Source organism: Euprymna scolopes, chromosome 15 (assembly GCF_053919585.1).
Source record: "Euprymna scolopes isolate OS-2025 chromosome 15, ASM5391958v1, whole genome shotgun sequence".
Lineage (NCBI taxonomy): Eukaryota > Metazoa > Mollusca > Cephalopoda > Sepiida > Sepiolidae > Euprymna > Euprymna scolopes.
The window spans coordinates 130,128,158-130,150,053 of NC_136496.1; the positions used below are offsets into that span (position 1 = coordinate 130,128,158).

General features: G+C 35.6%; 1 protein-coding gene across 1 annotated transcript in view; it reads right to left on the minus strand.

Annotated features, from left to right (window-relative positions):
* The window catches only part of LOC145294139 (uncharacterized), an 84,431-nt gene that overhangs the window by 3,122 nt on the left and 59,413 nt on the right, over positions 1 to 21,896 (minus strand). The window contains exons 2-4 of the mRNA XM_080141245.1: positions 20,509 to 20,741; positions 13,713 to 13,845; positions 4,039 to 4,151 (exon numbers count right to left, since the gene is read on the minus strand). Coding sequence (XP_079997371.1) covers positions 4,051 to 4,151; positions 13,713 to 13,845; positions 20,509 to 20,741 — 467 coding nt within the window. The 3' untranslated portion in view covers positions 4,039 to 4,050. The remainder of the gene's footprint in view (positions 1 to 4,038; positions 4,152 to 13,712; positions 13,846 to 20,508; positions 20,742 to 21,896) is intronic.

Consider the following 21,896-nt stretch of genomic DNA (forward strand, 5'->3'; position numbering starts at 1 on the left):
TTCTGTGATGAGTGTGTACATCAGAAATATTTTTGTTTTTTTAATTAAATGTACTTTTAAATATGCAGTTTGTAATGTTTGGTTTGGTTGGTTCATAGTGGATTTTATTGTTTTTGTTCTTTGCCCTGCAGGGCATGAATGAGTTTTGCAATGGGAGAGGAAAAAAGGTTACAGTATTAATGTTTGGTACATTTTAAGTTAGGAAATCTATCAGGAAGTGAGGGAGATAGAAAGAGGGAAGGGGAAATGGGAAGATGGAAAAGGGGAAGAAGGTTTTTTGTAGAACATAATTTAGTTTTGCAAAAGGGAAGTAGAAAAACAAAAAGCATCAATGTCAGGTACATTTCGTCTCAGGAAGTCAATATCTTCAGACAGCCTGATCTGGTAGCACCAGTTTACATTAATAGACTCATAATGTCAAAGTAGATGAATGATGAACTTGAGGATTGCAAATCATGATCTGGACAGAATTTGATTAATGTGTATAACTATCAGACTTAAGAACAGTCTCGTATTTTTTTTTTTTTTTTTTTTTACAAGGTGATCACCACTTATCCCGGAGTGGCTTCTGGGCCTTGATAAGTACGTTAGTGTGGGGGTTTAATAAAAATTTCTGCTTAAGGGGGGCAGTTCATCAGGAATTTGTTTACGTTGGACTTGAAGACATCCAGGTTGTAGTCAGGTGGAAAGCAAGCAGACGGACCAGAGTTCCACAGGTGTGCAGTTCTAAGAAAGAAGCTTTGTTCATGGAATCTACGTTTTGATTTAGGCACAGATAAAGAGTGGGGAAAACTTTTGACAGTGGTTTCAGCTAGACGGGTGCTTTTCGTAAAAGATTTGCGAGTGGGGACTAGAGATTGGAGCTCGGACGAGCACCTGCCATGAAAATAACAATAAAACAAAGACAGGCTCACAACGTCTCTTCTATGTGAGAGAGGTTGCAGGGAAGAGAAAAGGGCATCCCCCACTAAGCCACGAAGTCTATTTTGTAGTCTGTCAAGGCAGGATAGGCTGTTTTTAGCAGCTCCTGCCCAGATATGGCAGCAGTATTCCATCCTTGGACGTACTTGGCTTTTATATAGATAGAGAATTGCATCAGTAGTGAGATATCTTCTTGAGCGGTAGAAGGATCCAACCATCTTTCCAGCAACCTTGGCAACAGACTTGATGTACGTGTTTCATTTCAGATCAGGAGTAAAGGTCAAACCCAGAAGCTTGTCAAAATATGGGGCTTCTCCTAGACGAGATCCATCCATTTCAATTGATGCCAGATGGGGATCAGAGCGTTGATGATGTAAAGATAGGAGCTTGGTTTTAGATGAATTAAAAGGTAACCAGCCACGTCTTCCCCCACTGAACCACTCGTTCGAGATCAGAGGAGAGAGAATCAGAGAGAACTCTCATTTACAGCCTTTCTATTTGTAAGTAGGACATTTGCCGTGTAAAATAAATGAATCAAAACTTAAAACAGCTTCAATCATCCGAGTTTATAAGCAATATCACATGTTGCATTATTTTTCACCCGTTTACACACGAAGGTGATATCGTTACATTGTAATCTTGTCTGCTATCATTATTTTGTGCCACATGTGGAGGACCGATACAGTTGTATTAAACCAAACATACTAACTATATGTTTTAATATAATATATATATATGGAAAATATTTTGTATTGTTTTTCTAAACACACACAAAACTCGCATAAACTGTGGTATTAATCATCCTATTTTTAAATAACCTTACTCTTTTCTCTTCCCTGCAATCTCTATCTCACAGAAGAGATGTTGTGAGTTTGTCTCTGATGTATCGTTATTTTCATGGAAAGTGTTCGACTGAGCTTCAGTCTATGGTCCCCCCTCGCCTAACTTTCACAAGAAACACTCGTCTAGCTGAAAACACTATCAATAATTCCCTCCCCACTCTTTATCTGTGCCTAAACCTAAACGTAGATTCCATGAACAAAGCTTCTTTCTTAGAACTGCACGCCTGTGGAGTTGTTTTCCTGCTTTCCGGCTGACTACAATATGGCTGTGTTCAAGTCTAACGTAAATAAGTTCTTGATGAGCCGTTCCATATAAGTTATGAAATTTACCGAATTTTCATTACTAATGATTACTATATTATCCAATTTCTACTGTACACTCTTTAACCCTTATCCTTGAGTGGCCTCTTGGCCTTGATAATGTGATGCCTGTGTAAAAAAAAAAAAAAAAAAAAAAAAAAAACCTTGCCCACGAGTAGGGAATTGTAATTTTACGTAATGCAGCTAGTTCATATCAAGTCTAATTGAGAAACTGAGATTATTTCAGTTCTCACCATGTTCTCATATTATCGACCTAAAAAGATGTGTGTGCAATATTTGCTGTTTTGTATCAGATCTGTTTTAAATCCAAAAGATTGATTCTTTTTTTTTTATATTAGTGGCCTGGCAACGCCACAGAAGAGACAACCAAGCATAAAAAAAATCCTAAGCAAAATTAATCCTAAAGCAACAAAACTGAAGTTAACCTGCCAGGACACTAAATACAAACGTAAGCAAATTTGGACATACTTTATTGGCTTAAAAATATAGATTCTTTTTTACCAATTGTTATAAAATTTTAACCAGAGAATAGGATTATAATCTTCAAAAAGCCTGTAAATTTTCATGTAGTTTCATCCCATAGAACCAAAGATATGAGCATTTCAATATTCAATTTGGCTACGAGTATAGATATATCCATACATAGATATACCACCCTTTTTTGGCAATTTTATAAGTTCCACATCGCAGCGATTATTGATCAGAATTTAACAAATGAAGGCTCGTTGGAAAGCTAATAACCTGAATTGTGTAGTGGGCGATGTGACCTTTACCCTTAAGGTCGTCCAGAGCCTATTTTTGGCACTTTTTACAGCCATGAAATGCTTCATAGTCATTTGTTTTCCAAGTTTTGCATATGAATTACAAAATATCTGATATTTTCCCAAAGTCTCTGGCCTTGATGAAAGGGAGCCTAAAACTTGCTGCTATGGTTTCCAATGATCTGAAATAACAGAAAGGGTAGACTTGTATTCCAAATATTTCTCATATGTTATATCTTCCCTCTTTGGTTTTCATACATAAAGTAAATTTCACTTTGTATAAGGATTATTTGATACTGGAGATATTCATAATCGTATCCTATTTTCAAAATGAGGGGAGATATAACATGACAAATATTTGGAATCAAGTCTCCCCTTGCTGTTATTTCAGATCATTTGAAACAGCAAGTTTTAGTTTCCCCTCCATCAATGCCAGAGGTTTTGAGGGTATATATATATTTACATGGTCGAAACCCTGGATAGGCTGATGTTTCAAATGGATGATCGGTTAAAACCACAAGTCCTCATCAGGCGACTTAATCAATGGTTTTGACTTTTTTTTTATGTGGAAAGCAGCCATTGATTAGCATGTCTAGTGTTGCGACCATTAAAATTTGTTTATATTAATAAAAATATATATTGCTCTTTTTTTATTGAGCATTCCTAATTTGGTACAGTCATTAGTTATCACTCGTATAAGAGCTTTTAGTCATTTATATAAAAAAAAAAGATTTAACATTAATAAAATATTTATATAGGTCATCCACAAGAAATGTTTCTATTTACTTGCTTCCCCACAAGGTAGGTTTTTAATGTGGGGAAAATCCAGCTCCCCAAAAAGGGATATTCTGGATAGGAACAAAAATAAAAATTGTCTCAGTCTTCAAGGACAGAAAAAAATGAAGTGTAGTATCAGAACAGATACTACACTTTATTCTTAACCAAAAGCATTCTACTTTCATATTCCTAATGACAGCAGTATTATCCTAACACAAATCCATTGTCTACAAGGAGTTTGAATCCTTAGGATACTAACTAAATCCGCACATTGTACACTTAGAACTCGTATATGTCATTCACCGCTGAGTGATTCACAAAATGCCAGAGAAAGATAAAAAAACTGATGAATATTTTTTTTCACATTGAAATTGAAACATTTTATAAAGTTTTCAAAAAACTTTGAATTTACTTACCAAAATTTCTTCTCAAATAACCAGCCAAGTAATCAAGAGAATTGTACATAAGGCTGTTATTGTTAAAGATCGATTTTTGGAACGGTTATAAACGTTGGTGCCAAGTTTTGGACCTACAAAAGAAACCAATGATATTAAATTAATGCAAAAGATTTTACCAATTTAAAATTTTATCTTGAAAATGAGAAACTGTTGTTTTTTTTTTTTTAATTTTTTCATAAAATAATGATATCTGCTTTGTATGACTTAATTGCGTCAACGAGCTTATAAATGCTTGTAAAATTTTTTTCAGTTTTGATGTGAAATACATGGACGTCTTCAAATCCAATGCAAACAAATTCTTGTTGAGCCGTCCCCATAAATAATGAAATTCTATCCAATTTATACCATTAAAAATTACTACACTAGCATCTTACATTCATTAACCCTTATCAAGGCCTGGAGGTCACTCGAGGATAAGTGGTGACTTCTAAGTAAAAAAAAATATTAATATAATTCATATCCAATCTCTTTGTGATTGAAAGCCAAGGCCATCAAAATGGTTTTGGAATCCTCAAAATGAAAATCCAGGGGAGCTAGATGAGAATATGCAAGAGTTTGCAACAAATTCTAAGAAATCTTTCGTCAGTCCAAGTAAGTTACTCCCCCCCCCCAAAAAAAAAAACAACAGCATACAAAATAATCACCTATGCAACTGTAAACTCACATATTGAGAAAGTTCAGTAAGTGACGTTGATTTAAGGCCATTTACTTTTTTTATTTAATTTCTGATATTTAAAATTTTTCTTACTGTAAACTTTTTCTTAAAAAGACGGACACTGATTCATGAGGTTAAACGTTAATATACCAAAGATGTATCGCTATGATATTCTTCCATTGACTACTGTACACTCTTTAATCCTTATCCTCGAGTGGCCTCTGGGCCTTGATAAGTGGGGACTCCTATGTAAAAAAAAATGTTAAAAAAATCTCAATTAACAATTTGTTTATGTCAGCTTTTGTTTTTAGTGTGTGTGTGTGTGGGGGGGGGGGTGTAATGATATTGTCTGCTTTTTCGTTCTGGATTTCCGGAACGTCAATCTGTTTTTCATATGTACAAACATGTATGAATAAAATATATGCCATGACAGCTCCGCAATTGTAATTAATACACGTATTTGGGTTATCATTATCTATCAATACACATCCATGCAGCACAGGGCATGACATGGTGCCAATGTGACTGCATAAGACAAACAACCTTACGGCATCACAATACACAAAACATTGCCGAGTCGTTCAAACTATTTTGACAACGTTACTATCAAAGCAACAAAACACAAAGTCAAGGTGCCGCTAATTCTCGCAGTCAGTGAAGAGGGTCTATGCCAATACAGTTGGTGGATGAAAGCCAATGATTGCAAAGAACCATAAATAATATTCATTGCCTGATATTTGACACTTTTTTACTGTAAACTTTTTTCCTCTGGTTCATGAGGTTAAACGTTGATATACTAAAGTTATGTAAAAACAAATCTCAAATTATTTACATCATTCTTTTTTTTTGGGGGGGGGGGTGCACTAAAATAAAATAATGTTCCTTTTTCTGTATCGCATTGATAAGTTATAAAAACAAGACATATTGGTAAGTTATAAAAACAAGACATATTGGTTTGTTTGTTTGTTTGTTTGTTCTGTTTTACGGCATATCAACCACTTTGGGGTCATTTAATGCCGAAAGGTTCGTTATGTTGTGTTAAATATTGGTTTGTTCTTCTTAAGGTTTTTCTTTTTTTTTGGGGGGGGGGGTCTTTCCTTATATTTTTGAGTATATTTTAGTTTCTTTCAGAAAATTGATAATTTTTTGGGGATCAATCTTGTTTAATATTGTTTTCAGATTTTTTTCTTGGTAATACTTTGTTCGGATTTGTTCAAGGTCAATGCAGTTTGTCAGTATATGGTGTATTGTGTAGGGTTCTTGACACGTTATACAGTTTGGTGTCTCCTCCCCTTTTAGTAGATGTGAGTGGGTGATGTGAGTGTGACCTATTCGCAGTCTGGTCATTACTACCTCTTCCTTTCTTGTTAACTTTTTGGTGTTTCTCGTTCCAATATTTGGTGTTATTTGGAATAGTTTGTTTTTGGTGCATGAGCTCCAGTTTTCTTGCCATTTTCTCTTCAAAAATGTGTTTATTTTAGTCTTTAGGTCTGTATAGGGGATTTTTCCACTTATGTGGTTTTGTTGCAGAGTTTCCTTTGCTGCCTTATCTGCTTGTTCATTCATGTATATGCCGATATGGCTTGGTATCCAGCAAAAGATAATGTTTTTTTTCATGGTTATGGCATCTATTTTGTTTAGCAATTTTGTAATAAGTGGGTTTGTCATTTTTTTTTCTTTTAGAGATATGAGTATTGAAAGTGAGTCAGTAAATATGATATATTTTTGATGGTCATCATTGGTTATTATATTCAGTGCCGAATCTATGGCTGTTGCTTCTGCGCTGAAAATAGAAGATTCGTTTGGGAGCCTTTTCTTTAGTTTTATTTTTTTGTGGATGGCTGCGCATCCTACTTTATCTCCATCTTTTGATCCGTCAGTGTAAATTTGTGTATATTCTTTGTATGTATTCTGGATGATAAGTAGTTCTTCATGGAAGGTTGATGGGTGGGTTTTCGTTTTGGGATATTTATTTAATTTTAATATTATGTGTGGTTGTTTGATCATCCAGGGTGGAGTTTTTGATTTGTTATATTTATGTATTTTTGTAATGTCCATTTGGGCTTCTGTGAGAAGGTTTTTTATCCGGAGGCTGTAGGGCTTGATGATATTTTCTTTCTTGTTGAAGAGATGTGTGTATTGTGGGTGGAGGGTACATTGGTATGCAGGATTTGTTGGACACGATACCAGCTTTAGGTAATATTGTAGCGCTAACTTCTGTCGTCTTAGAATCAGTGGAGGCTCATGGGCCTCTATATAGAGGCTTTCTACTGGAGAGGTTCTAAATGCTCCCAAGGCTAATCTTAATCCTTGATGATGGATTGTATTTAGTTCTTTTATGTAGGACTTCCTTGCTGCTCCATAGATGAAGCATCCATAGTCCATTTTAGATCTGATTAGAGTTTGGTATAATTTCAATAATGTGACTTTGTCTGCACCCCAATCGGTGTGTGCTAGGACTTTGATCAATTGCATTGTCTTTTGGCATTTTGCTTTTAAATATTTTATATGCGGTATAAAGTTCAATTTTTTATCGAATATAATACCTAAATATTTATGTTGGTCGGTGAGTGGGATGTTCTTGTTATCCAGTTTCAGGTTGGGGTCGTGGTGGAATTTTCGTAATTTGCAAAAGTGGATGCATTTAGTTTTTTCCTCTGAGAATGTAAATCCATTTTCTATGGCCCATTTGTTTATTTTATTCAGACAGAGTTGTAGTTTGCGTTCGGCTGTTTGTATATATTTAGATTGGTAGTATATAAGTAGGTCGTCCACGTATAGGGCGTTTTCAATTCCTGGGTCTATGTTTTTTATGATATTGTTTATTTTAATGTTGAAGAGGGTGACAGACAGGATACTGCCTTGGGGGACCCCCATTTCTTGATCTTTTTGGACTGAATAAGTGTTGTCCATCCGTACTTGGAAGTTTCTATTTGTTAAGAAATTTCTGATAATTTCTGGCATTCTACCCCTAAGTCCTAGTTCATACAGGTCTTTTTGGATTCCGTATTTCCAAGCGGTGTCATACGCCTTTTGCATGTCAAAAAAAATTGCTATTAGATGTTCTTTTTTTGCAAATGCTTCTCTTATGCGTGTTTCCAGTTTTATTAAGTGATCGGTGGGGCTTCTATTTTTCCTGAAACCCGACTGGCTTTCTGTAATTAGATTTTTGCTTTCCAAGTACCAATTTAACCTTTCGTTAATCATTCTCTCAAAAGTTTTGCACAAACAACTAGTTAGTGCAATGGGTCGGTAGTTTGTTGGGTTTGTATGGTCTTTTTTTGGTTTGGGTATTGGGATTACTGTTGCCTGCTTCCAGTTTTTTGGAATGTTGTTAGTTATCCATATCTCATTGTAAATTTGTAATAAGTAGTCCAGTGATGGTTTTGGTAGTTTTTTGAGGAATTGATAATGGATCTCGTCGGGGCCGACTGCTGTATCGGGAGATTTGTTTATTGCCTCCTCTAGTTCTGCACTGTTGAATAATTGATTGTAGTTTTCTTCATTTTTTGATTTGAAGTTTATTTTTATTTTTTCTTCATTTTTCTTTATAGCTTGGAATTTTTTATTTTGGTTTTTTGATGATGAGTTCATTGAGAATTGTTCTGCTAATTTATTTGCGATATTTTGTTTGTCGGTAATCTTTGTGTTGTCGCATATAAGGTGTTTAATAGGGTTCTTTGTATTTTTTCCTGCTATTTTTCTGACCATCTCCCATACTTTTTTGGGTTTTGTGTTTTGATTAATTTTTGTTACATAGTCTTTCCACGAGTTCCGTTTTGATTCTTTGATAGTTTTCCGTGCTTTGGCTTTGCTGTTTTTATAGGTGTCCAAATTTTCTTTCGTTGGACTGTTTTTGAATTTCCTTAGGTTTGCACGTCTGGCTCTTATAGCTTCTTTGCATTCTTTATTGTACCAGGGTTTGTTATATTTTGTAGTAGTGGAACTTTTTGGTATGTTCTCCTCGGCTATTGTGAGTAGGGTGTTGCTGAAATATGTGATGTGTTCTAAGTCAGGATTCGCTTCAGGTATTAATCTGTATTGACATGTATTTTGGAAATTTTCCCAATTTGCCTTTTGTAAATTCCAGCGGGGTGTTTTGTCTTCTGGCTTGGGATTCTCGTTTTCTATTATGATTGGGAAGTGGTCACTTCCGCATGTATCCTTATGTGTTCTCCAGCTATAATCCATGTATATAGTTGGGTCACATAGTGTTATATCGATTGCTGATAGGGTTCCCGTTGGTGGGTGCATATATGTATTCTCTTTGTTGTTGAGTAGGCATAGATCATTTTGGTTAATTATTTTTTCTATGGTTTGGCCTCTTTTGTTGTTTTTTTTACTGCCCCACCATATATTGTGACTATTGAAGTCTCCCAACAGTAGAAAAGGTTTAGGTAGTTGTTTGATTATATTGTTTAATTCTGTTTCGTTTATTGTTTCATTTGGTGGTATATAGAGTGAGCATAGGGTTACTGTTTTGTGTAGTGTTGCAGTTATTGCAACAGCTTGCATATTTGTTTTTAAGTTCACTTTGCTGTGTGGAATGTTTTCGTTTATCAGTATTGATGATCCACCGGTGGCTTTGCATGATAATTTGTTTATGTGGTTGTATATTGAGTAGTGTTTTATGTTAATTTTGTCATTTTCTTTTAAGTGTGTTTCCTGTAGGCAAATTATTGCAGGACATAAGGATTTGATAAGTATTTGCATTTCTTCGATATTAATTTTTAATCCTCTTATGTTCCACTGTAGGATTTTGTTAGTCATGGTTTATATTTTCTTTTGGTTTTGGACTGTTGGTGTTTATGTCTACGTCCATAGTTTCGATGTTAGTTTGGGTGTTTCTTTTGGAAGTGGATGGTCTGTTTCTTGTTTCTGGTGAGAGGCTTTTTTTGGGTTTTGGTCTGGGACTTTTAGATTTACTTTGTCTTGACTGTCTTTTTTGGCTACCAGTTTCAACTAGTTCAAATTTATTTTCATTTTCAATTAATACTAATTCTGTTTTTTGTTTGTCATTTTGTTTTTGGGGGGTAGTTTTTTTGTTGTTCTGTTCTATTTCCATTTTTTCTGTTGTTGTGTGTTTATTTTTAACATCTGTTTTTGTCCTTGTTAGTGACTTGGATCTTTCACGTTTTGATAATTGAGGAGGTTTCATTTCTTTAGAGATTGATTCCTCAATATTGATGGAAGTTTTTCTGATTTCCTTTGTTTCGTTTTCTTTTATACTGGGTTGTTCGTTTCTGACTTTTATTTGGCTGTTAGAATTTATTTTCAGTTCTGATAAAAAAGATTTTAATTCTTCAAGTATGTTCTTTAGTTCTTTTGCTAGGTTTGCAATTTCTGGAGCAAGGTTTAGTTCATTGTAGTTGTACATTTTGTTTGCTTGTTGGGTTATTGTGGCATATGAGTTTTTGGTGCGATTTGTGACTTCTTTGCGGGCTTCTTGGAAGGTTATATTTTTTTGATATTTGATTGTTATTATTTCCTTCTCTTGCTTATATATTTTGCACTGTTTTGAGTGAGAGTGGTGCTCTTCTTGACAGTTTGTGCATTTGGTTTTATTTGGACAGTCTTCTTCATCGTGGTCTGGGTTTTTTTCACTGCAGTTTCCACATGTGAAGAATCTTAGACATTGGTCTTTATTATGTCCAAACTTTTGGCAGTTGTAGCATTGTAAAGGTTTTGGAATGTATTGTTCTATTTTCGTTCTTTCATAACCTATATTGATGGTCTCTGGTATTTGAGGATAATTGAATGTTAATATATAAGTGTTTGTATATATTACCTCTCCTTTTTTTTTAAATGTGATTCTTTTTACATCTGTGACCCCTTGGTTTTTTAGTTCTGTTTTGATTTCTTCTGTTGTGCAGACGGAGATTTCCTGGTTTTTTATGACTCCTTTGGAGTAGTTTAGTGTTTGGTGTGGATAAGCTTTGATGTTTGTTTCATGCAATTTTTGTAGTTGAAGTAGAGTTTTGGCCTGTTTTTTATTTTGTACTTCTACCAATATGGTACCATTCCTTAATTTTTTGACATTTTTAGGTGTTATTTTGCTTGATATTACCTTTTGGATAATGAAGGGTGACATTTTAGTTAACGGTATATTAGACGTTGCTTCTAGCACGATGAATCTTGGAAAGTTTGTATCTTCATTGTCGCTGTCAGAGTCTATTTCTGTGTGTGGTCTCTTGGATTTTTTGGCATTCATAATAATTTTTGAAAAATTCATCAGCCATGCTCCCCACCCTCCTCGGAGCCCCTTATGGGGAAGAACTATGAGGGGGTAAATCCCATTCGCCTCGGTTCTCCAGGGCTACATAGCTGGTATACTCAAACATGGGGAGGTTTCCAAGCATTCACAATATATGGTTATGCCCACCCAAGTATGGGATTTCCCTGTATTTTTATTATTCCTGATGGTTACCTTTTTCCCAGCTTGATTGACCCTTCAGCCATCGCTTATTAACTCAGTTTATTGTTTATGTTGAGTGTTAGTGTGTTTTTGTTTGGATTGTCTGAATTAGTGCTTGTCATGACCAACCGATTGATTGGATCGGGCCTATCCAACCTCCCGTCTAGCCTAGTAAGGGCCAAAGTGGTGTGTTGTAGTATCATGTTATTATTTCCTAGGCATGTTCCACTCAACCACCAGGATCCCGTTCTTAATGCATTACGGGTTGCCACCAACGGTCAACTGGTGGTCCCATTGAAGGATTTTTACCCTCTGCAGGGGGGCAGTTGGTATGTTCTATCGCCCTACCAACTAGGCAAAAAAAAAAAAAAAAAAAAAAAAAAAAAAAAAAAAAAAAAGGGGTGAGGAGGTGAAGGAAAAAGAAAACGAGGGAGGGGAAGGGGAGGAGAATGTTGTTTTTGTTTTTGTTTTCGCAGAACATGACTAAGTTTTGCAAAAGGGAATAAAAAAACAAAGACATCTATGTAGGTGCGTTTCATCTCAGGAAGTCAGTAGACAGCCTGATCTGGTAGCACCAGAGGCATATTGGTAAACTTGTACATAAATCCTTTCATGTAATAAGATTTTATGTTTTTTTTGTTTTTTTTTGCCATTTTATGAGGGGTTAGGGTTAGGGTTAGGGTTAGGGTTAGGGTTAGGGTTAAGATTTTATGGGGTTTTTTTTTTTTGCCATTTTATGAGGAGTTTTCCAACAAATCTAACAATGGAGAATAATCCTACTTCACATAATTTTACATTTTTACGAAAATTTTCTTTGTATACAGAATCTTAAAAAAACATTGTGTTCAATTTGTCAAAATGTATTCTCTTTTAATTTTGAGAACATGGAGCAATGGGTTACTTTTAATGCATCGAAAACCAAGCTTCTCTCCTTTCACCATAATCGCCCTGACCCTCATCACACCCCAATTGAAATGAATGGCTCTCGTCTTGGGGGAGCTCCATGTTTTGACAAGCTTCTGGGATTGACCTTCACTCCTGATCTGAAATGGAACACATACATCAAATCTGTGGCCAAGATCGCTGGAAAATGGTTGGATCATTTACCGCTCCAGAAGGTAAATTACTGCCGATACAATCCTCTATCTGTAGAAGAGACAGGTATGCTCTGAAATGGAATACTGTAGGCACATCTGAGTAGGAGTTGATCGGCAAGCCCTATCCAGTCTTGATAGAGTTTAAAACCGGCTTTAAAATCTAGCATGCAACCTCTTTCCAACAGAAGAGATGTCGCGAACCTGTCGCTGTTTTATCATTATTTTCATGGCAAGTGCTGAACTGAACTCCAATCTATGATCCCCCTTGCTAGACTTTCACAAAAAATACTCGACTAGCTACAACCACTATAAACAACTTCCCACACTATCTGTTCCTAAATCTAAATGCAGATTCTATGAACAAAACTTCTTTCTCAGAACTGCCCGTCTCTGGAACACTGTTCTGCTGGCCTGCTTCTCGGTTGAATACAACATGGTAGCCTTCAAATCCAATTTAAACAAGTTCTTGTTGAGCCATCCCCATAAATAATCAAATTTTACCCGATTTATACCATTAACGATTACTACACTACCACCTTTAACCTCAAGTGGCTCTCGGGCCTTGATAAGTGGTGACCCCCAAGTAAAAATTATATATATATATATATATATATATATATGTTTTTTGTTTTTTTTTGTTTAAATTTTGTTAAAAAAACATCATTTTTCAGAACAGGAATTTATTGTTTGAATAAAGAATATAGTTCAGATTTTTTTCCTTAACCCATGGATTTTCGATGTAGGCTCATCTCCTCAGAAAAAGTTAAATGATATTGCTATTAAGCACATACAAAGAAAATATATTTAAAAATTACATCTTTTTAAGGGACATAGATAAAGAAAATAGAGGAAATAAAAGTAGAAACAATAAATTTTTTTTCGGAAATGAAATTTAAACAAAAACTATAAATTCCATTTGCTCTATCAGGTATATTGAGCTATTCTCTTTTTGGCTGGGATTGTCTTATATAATAGTATTTCCTAAAAAATATTTTGTAAGACTTGATACCACACGATTGATTAATCTGTGTTCCTATTCGCCTCGGGATTCTGATTATTTAGCAAATAAATCTTGAACTGATTTGAGGGAAGCTGCACTGGAAACAGATTTCAACAGAACAGTGACGAGATCAAGTTAAAACAGGGTAAGCTCTGATGACGTCAAAGAAATATTAAATCTGGACAATCTAAAGAGATTTAGGCAGAACAGGAGACTTTGATGGTATGGTCACATTGAATGAATGGGCAAGAGTTCTTTGGATAGTAGAAGTAGGACAGCAGAGATAGCAAAGTCAGTTGGTAGAAGACCAAGTAAAATGGGAAGGAAGTAAAGAATGGACTTGAGAGAAGTAGGAATAAATAAAGACCTGGTCAGAGATAGGTCAGTTTGGAAGTTAATTTCCAGATTCCACACCTGACAGCGTGTGTAAAACAGGAATTAGATGGAATATGAATATAGACTTACCCTTATTGGTGGCCAATTCGATTTGTATTCGATATCTTGTAGCGGCACTAGATGCTTTGCTTAGTTTTATTATTAAGAAGTTGCTTCTTGTGCTGAACAAAACACCAGGACTCGTTTGACAGCCAAATGTTTTCTGTAAAATAATTAAGAATAGTCATGAGAAAAAAGTTTGCATTTAATGAAATTGAAAAAAAATTTTACGTATTTTTACATTTTTTTCTTTGACATTTTTTTTTTTACAAGTTACAAACAAAATTGTGTGATGAGAATTTTTGTTTTACGGCATGTCAAGTCTTTTCATGTTATTTAATGCTGAATCTGACCATTTTGGTAAAAGTTTGTGTCAATTTTACCCAGTTGTGTCCCTTGAACACTCTCCACAACAGTGAGTTAACTTCCTTACTGGAAACGGTGTAAAAAGAACTTTCAAAATACATAGCGCAAATGGTACGCACATTTTAAATAAATGCTCTTCGACTTTACTCCAGTTATCTGTGTTTATTTGCTTTAACATTGGTAGCAGATCGTACAAATAAAAAAAAAAAACATGGCCTCTGAATACATTCCCCTACCAACGTTAAACACGGAAAAATACAATTTCTGGAAGAAAGAAACGCATATATCGGAACTAGCCACTACTTTAGATGAAAGAAAATGGGCCCCCCGTCATGCTTTTGTCCCTGGAGGGAAAAGCGAGAGAAGCCCTGCTTGAATTGAATATTACCTCCCTCAATGCCGAAAACGGAATGGAGATATTATATCAAAAGCTGGACACCCTTTCTTTAGAAGACGCAAACCAGACAGCATTTAGGGCGTACGAGGTGTTTGAAAGTCACCAAAGGAGCGGCATGGGAATAGATACTTTTTTTAATCGAATTTGAACGTCACATTGACAAGTTGAAACAATTTAACATAATTCTGCCCAAGCCGGTCCTGGCGTTCAGAGCTCTCAAAAGCGCCAACCTCACTCCCGAAAACGAACACTTAATAAAAGCCGCCATTCAAGAACTGACACTCGGAGAAATGTCCAAACAATTAAAAAAATTCTTAATGACTTTGAAGCTAATTCCTCGCCAAAAATTCCTCCGGTTGCTGTGAAAACCGAATCTGACATTATTTTCACGGCTTACGAAACTGAAGAAACCTACTACACCAGTAGTCGTGGTCGACAACGCCGCCATGGTGATAAAAATTCCAATCTCACCAGTTGTGGTGCTGGTAGATGGGAGTTGCAACCAAAATTCAGCACACTACAACATCAAGAGAAATTCAAACCATGAGGTTGAAAGCGACAACAGCAGCTGTGTTTGTTTAAAGTGTGGGTGTAAATACCACTGGGTTCGCTACTGTCCGTATGACGAAATTGACAACACCGAAAAAGGAGGCCACTTGCTCATTTCCAACATCGTCCTCATGAATGAGCGTGAAAAATATGGCGGCACCAGCATGTTTTGGGGAGAAACGCTCGACTCCACTGTCTTGAATAGTGGTGCGTCTGGCACAGTTTGTGGAAGAAAATGGTTTGAGTGTTTTCTAGAAACTCTGCCAGAAAAACAAAAAAATAAAAGTTTGAGGTGGAGGGAAAAGCTACAAATTTGATGATGGGAACACCATTACATCCACTCACACAGCAACTTTACTGTGTGTCATTGCTGGCATTGAAGTCAGTATTATCACTGACATGGTGGACGCTGAAATATTGCTTTTACTGAGCAAAAAGTCAATGGAAAGAGCCAGCACAAGCCTCAATTTTGAGAACGACAGTGTCACCATGTCTGGAAAAAAAATCCCACTGCAATGTACTTCTTCAGGCCACTACCACATTTCTATAACAAGACCTACACCAGACTGAGGTAAGTTCAAACATATTTTGTTTACCAAAGAAATTTCCAACAAAAATAGGCAAGAAAAAATAAAAATCGCCACCAAACTTCATAGACAATTTAGTCACTCTAGCAGTAAAAAGCTATGTGACTTAGTCAGGAGCACCGGAATGAAAGACAAGCAATTCATTAAGATACTTCAGGAAATTCCCAATTCTTGTGAAATTTGCATGAGATACAAAAGGGTTGAACCCAGACCTGTCGTGGGGTTTTCACTGGGAACATTTTAACGAGAGCGTTGCCATGGACATGAAAGAAATTAATGGTAACAAAGTATTGCACCTTAATGATCATGGTGCCAGGTACAGTGTTGCAGCTAAAATTCCGGGTAAAGAGAGCTCCGATATTATTAGTACTATTTTCAAAAATTGGATTACTTATTTTGGTAACCCTGGATTTATTCTCACTGACAATGGCAGAGAATTCAACAACCAGGCGTTTAGGGACATGGCACAAAATACGAATATCGTCGTTCGTACCACTGCTGCTGAAAGTCCATGGAGTAATGGGCTAAATGAAAGACACAATGGGATTTTAGGGGAAATGGTGAAGAAAACCCTAGAAGAAACAAATTGCAATTTCGAGGTGGCTCTCGCATGGACAGTAAGTGCCGAAAATACACTTCAAAGTGTCCATGGATATAGTCGCAACCAACTCGTTTTTGGCAGAAATCCCAACCTACCTGGTTTACTTAATGACAAACTCCCTGCACTAGAAGGTGTCTCTACCAGTGAAATTGTTTCAAATAATCTTATGCATGCTGCCAGGAAACACTTCATAGCAAGTGAATCTTCAGAAAAGGTTAGCCAAGCACTCCGCCACCAAGTTAGAACCGGTATCACCCAATCCTATAAAAATGGAGATGCTGTTCTCTACAAAAGGAACTTGTGTGATAGGTGGCTCGGGCCTGGGACAGTCATAGGGTGGGAGAACAAACAGGTGCTTGTCAAGCATGGCGGCACCTATAAGTACATCCGTCTCGTTTAGCTTTCTACCCTGAAACATACCAGAATCACAATGAGGGTAACAACAAGAAATTAAGCACCCCACAAGCACCCGAAGAGAAGATTTTAGAAGAAGATTTAGAAATAGCAGACAACACTGAACAACACCCTACTGTGGAGACTCAAGACATAACCAATAAATGCGACACCACCACCAGGAAAGTCAAACTTCCCAAACCTGGACAAATCATCAAATGCAAGCTTGCCAATGACACAGAATCAGACTGGAAGAAGTGAAATGTCATAAGTAGAGCAGGCAAAGCCACTGGTAAAATAAACATTTGATGAATGAAGTTATGGAACAGGGTGAACCTTTTTGGTTGGACTTTGAACATGGAGTTTCCGATTGGCAAACCGATGAGACTGAAGAAAATGAAGACCACCAGGATTCCTGTACTGAGGAAGAAGTAATGATCGCCTCTGCCAATGATAGCCTGGAACTAGAGGAAGCTAAACAAAAGGAACTTCAGAGCTGGGTTAAAAATAAAGTCTATGTTCAAGTATCGGATCAAGGCCAACCAAAAATCTCCACCATATGGATTTACACAAGCAAAAATTCCAATAACCAACAAACTTTCAAGGCCCGACTCGTTGCCCGAGGTTTTCAGGACAAAGATGCTGAAAATCTAAGAAATGATTCCCCTACATGCTCCAGAGAAGGTTTACACATAGCATTAGCTATAATGGCATCCATTAGGTATGTAAATCCATGGATCCATTGGGTATGTAAATCCATGGATATCAAAACGGCATTTCTGCAAAGCAAGAAGTTGGACCGACTGGTTTATCTGAATCCTCCCAAAGAAGCTAATGTACCCCAAGGCTATATTTGGAAACTCTCCAAATGTGTATATGGCCTGACTGATGCCTCTAGGTCCTGGTATCTCACACTCAGGGAGGAATTGAAGAAGTCAGGAGCTATAGCTTCAAAATATGATCAGGCTATATTTACATGGCATTTCGAAAACAAATTGCAAGGTATAATTGCTACACATGTAGATGATTTTTGCTTTGCAGGGTCAGAGATATTTCATAGAAAAGTTATTGGCAAAATCCATCAAGTATTTGCAGTTAAATCTGAAGAAATTGCAGATTTTCAATACATCAAACAGAATGGGTATGTAAAGAAATTGAAAAATATCCCAGTGGAAACTGGCAGGAATATTAACGACAAAATATCCACAGCGGAAATTTCTGAAATCAGGCAAGTTATTGGCCAACTTAACTGGCTGGCTACCCAGTCCAGACCTGATCTCAGCTACGATGTCAGTGCATTAAGTTCCATCCTCAAACAAAGCAATATGGAATGTATAAAACATGCCAATAGAGTAGTAAAGAAAGCCAAGAAAGAAAAATCCCAGGTAGATATTCCTGACTTAGATCTAAATTATCTCAAGATTGTTGCCTACAGTGATGCCTCATTCGCCAACCTGACAGACGGAGGATCTCAAGGTGGTTACATAATCTTTTTAGTTAGCAATAACACAAATATACACCAATAACCTGGCAGTCCAAGCGCATTAGAAGAGTGGTCAAAAGCACACTGGCTGCTGAACCCCTAGCCATGGTTGACATGTTTTATAGAAAACTACTATTAGAAATACTACAATTAAAGGATGAACCCGAAAATATAAAAATAATCTGCAAAACAGACAATTCCTGTCTCTTTGACTTCGTGCATTCATCCACCCAAATACTAGATAAAAGGCTTCGTATTGAGATGGCTATTTTGAGAGAAATGCTGGAAAGAAAAGAAATAGCAGAGTTCTCTTGGATACCTACCAATAGGGAATGTATCTGGAGTGCTAAATATTCTGATTTCGATTCCAGCTAATGCCACCAAAGTCATTTTTTTTTTAATTTTTGAAATCAGTACTATATATTAGGTACAATATAATATTTAGTAGAGAATTGGCTAATAAATATGAAATCTGCATGGATTAAAGTATATTTAAGCATAACCAAGAAAAGCTGGGTGCTTTTCATTAGGATATATATATATATATATATACAGAGAGAGAGAGAGAGAGAGAGAGAATAAGGATTAATAATTGTAAATTATAAATCAGTTCCAAAAAGATGGACAAACAAAACCAAATTGAGTGTACAATCGTTTTGGAAACGATATTCATTTTATTAAAATTGACAAGCATTAACAATAATTGACAAAGATTGTGTTTTTGAATAAAGTGTTTTTTTTTTTTTAATAGTCTCCTCATCAACAAAAAGAGTGGTGGGTGGGGAGTTTAACTAGCATTTTGTAATAAGGTGGATAGTTGTTATTGAGTTGCATTAGAAAATTTGTTTTGAAGTTCGTCAGTACATACGTGGGCATGTTGTTGTGTTTTGTTTGTTCATCGTTTTGAAACTGATTCAGAATCTGCAATTATTAATCTTTATCCTCCATATTAATATAGCTCTAGGATACATATACCTATAAAGCTAATTATATAGCTACAATACTATAAGCAATGTTCTTTTAAAGTATTAATACATTAAAATTAACTTTGCTCTTTAGGCTCCAGGTCTATCCCACCTCTCTCTCTCTATATATATATATATATATTCGTCAGGTTTGTGTCACTATATATATATATATATAGACATTTTGTTGCCCTTGTTTTGCGGCACAAAAACAAGGACAACAACATAGGCAAAACTTAAAAACAATTGCTCACTATAAAAGTCATCCACCTTACTATAAAAATTCTAGTTTATTTTGGTGTCTTACCCTGTCCCCATCCCATTTGTGTTGATGAAGAGCCAATATTTAAAACAAAAAACCTCCATTGTCACTTATCAATATTTATTTGTCAATTGTAATAAAATGAACATCGTTTCTGAAACGATCGTACACTCAATTTGATTTGATTTTGTTTCTCTTTTGAAACTAATTCATAATTTACAATTATTAATCTTTATCCTCCATATTAATATAGCTCTAGGATACATATACCTATTGAGCTTATTATATATCTACAGATCTATGAGCACTGTTCTTTTAAAGTATTATATATATATATATATATATATATATATATATATATATATGCTCTTCAGACTCCAAGTCTAATTCTCTCCTAAAATTATATATATATATATATATATATATATATCAAAGAATGAGAGTTCAATAGAAATATTTTAATTTGAATAAAATATGCATCAAGTGCGCTTGAAACCAAATCACAACGTAATATTTAGGAAAATAGACAAATATTTTACTTGTTTGAAATTCAAATATATTTCAGAGGTAGCCTCCATCTTCAGTGTGTTGCTTTTTTTCTTCTTCCTTGCCATGTTGTAAACTTGGAGAAAGATGTCTGTTTTTATAGAGCCGCACGTTGTATCTGGCGGTTGAATTTGGAAATGTTTGAAGCATATATTCATCTTAGTATTATTTGGATTCATCGGACTACTGTTTTCATTTTGACTATGATTTTCACAATGTTTCGGTCGATGTAACCTACAACCTTCTTCATGTGTATCTTGTCGAACTCAGGAATGTTTCTGTCGAACTTGGGAATTTAGACAGAATTTCGAACGGAACCCTTACAATATGAAAGCAACATTTGTCATTTTATACACATACGCGTACAGAAAAACTGAAAAGTGCTACCTATATATATATTCGATACTCCGCGGATTAAGGACTATCCACTTATCTTGTGCTTCCTTTTTTAAAATTAAATATGTTTTTAACTCTTTTTGCAAGATGTTTTTTAACATGTTTTATTAATCATTTGTTCATATTATATATATATATATATATATATACATATATATATATACATACACACATTATAGACATTTATTTAGTTTGTATGAAACCAATATTTTGGAGTCAGAACTGAAATATATTTAAATCATAAAAAGTGGTAATGTATCAACGACATACGACATACTTACAGTAGGATTTATGCGATGAACATTCTCAAAAAATTCAAGTTTGACTCCACAGTCTCTGATGTATATGTCATGCAGGTAGATGTTAAATTTGCGGTTTGGTTGTGCTCGTAGCTGGATCTTACAATCTGCTCTGGAGACTACATCACTTCGGGGTCTGGCCATAATACTTACAAGCTCAGTATCCGAAACAAAAAATGATTCAAACTGGACACAATCATAACTCTCCAAGTCAACTGCAAAGAAAATTTCAAATAATTCAAAAACAAATTTTTTTTTTTACATTTTCACCCCAAACGAAGTTAGGGTTAGGGTTACATTTTCACCCCAAACAAGGCAAGTTACTTTGCTTGAGTGAATCTGAGCAACTTGACAAAAAGATTAAAAGCAAGATTTTTTTTCGAGATATCAAAAACTGTTAGTAGATTAAACCCATCAGCTTTGTTTTCAAATAATTGTTACAAAGTGCAAATAAGAAAAAAGTTTCCCGTGACATGACAGACTATCAGTGGCATGACAGACTACAAACAAGATTGGCGATAGAGAGAGTTGTTTTTGCTTTCTGCTTTTGTGATAAAGAATCATTCTGGCATAAAACGGCACGTGACAGAATCAATCCATGTTGACCAACAACTACTACATATTGTCTGAAACACAACAAGATTGAATAAATACAAATCTAAGAAATATGTTTATTCCATAAAAAAGCAGGAAGAATTTCTTGTATTGATTTTTCTTTTGCAGACGGTTAGCCTCATCTTCATAGTTGCTGTTTCACCACATTTCGGCCAATTCATCCTTTGACCTTCTTTGGGTGATTAACAGTGATGATGAGATAGGAATGTAACTGCATCCCTAGTAACTACTGCCTTCCATAGTTGTTGTTATATCACCAGGTTTTTTGGCCAACTCATCCTCTGACCTGCTTTGGGTGGGATTGAAACCACTACCTTCAGACAATGCTCACCTGAAACTGTAGAGACTCAACGCCTCTATCCACTGTGCCACGGGCCTTAAAGGCCACTTGAAATAGGCCAGAAGAATAGTTGACTGAAACGTGGTAAAACAACAACTATGAAGATGAGGATAACAGCCTGAAAAAAAAAAAAACACTAATTATGAAACTTCAGCTTAAAGGATTCCAAAAAATAAAATGCGTTAATTTCTTTTCGCTTTATAACTACTCCATTTTCAGTTGCAGAATTAATAATGCCTGGTTTCTCAATTGAAGACGTTCTCTCTGAAGAGGATTAATGTTAACAGACGCTTACCAACTCATTCAGACTGGTGATGCCCAGAGAGGAAGTCTTGTGGATCTCACTCATAGCTAAAAACTAAGAACAGACGTGTCTTTCAGGGTTCCACAATAGCGTCAAGTCTGTGCTTCAAAC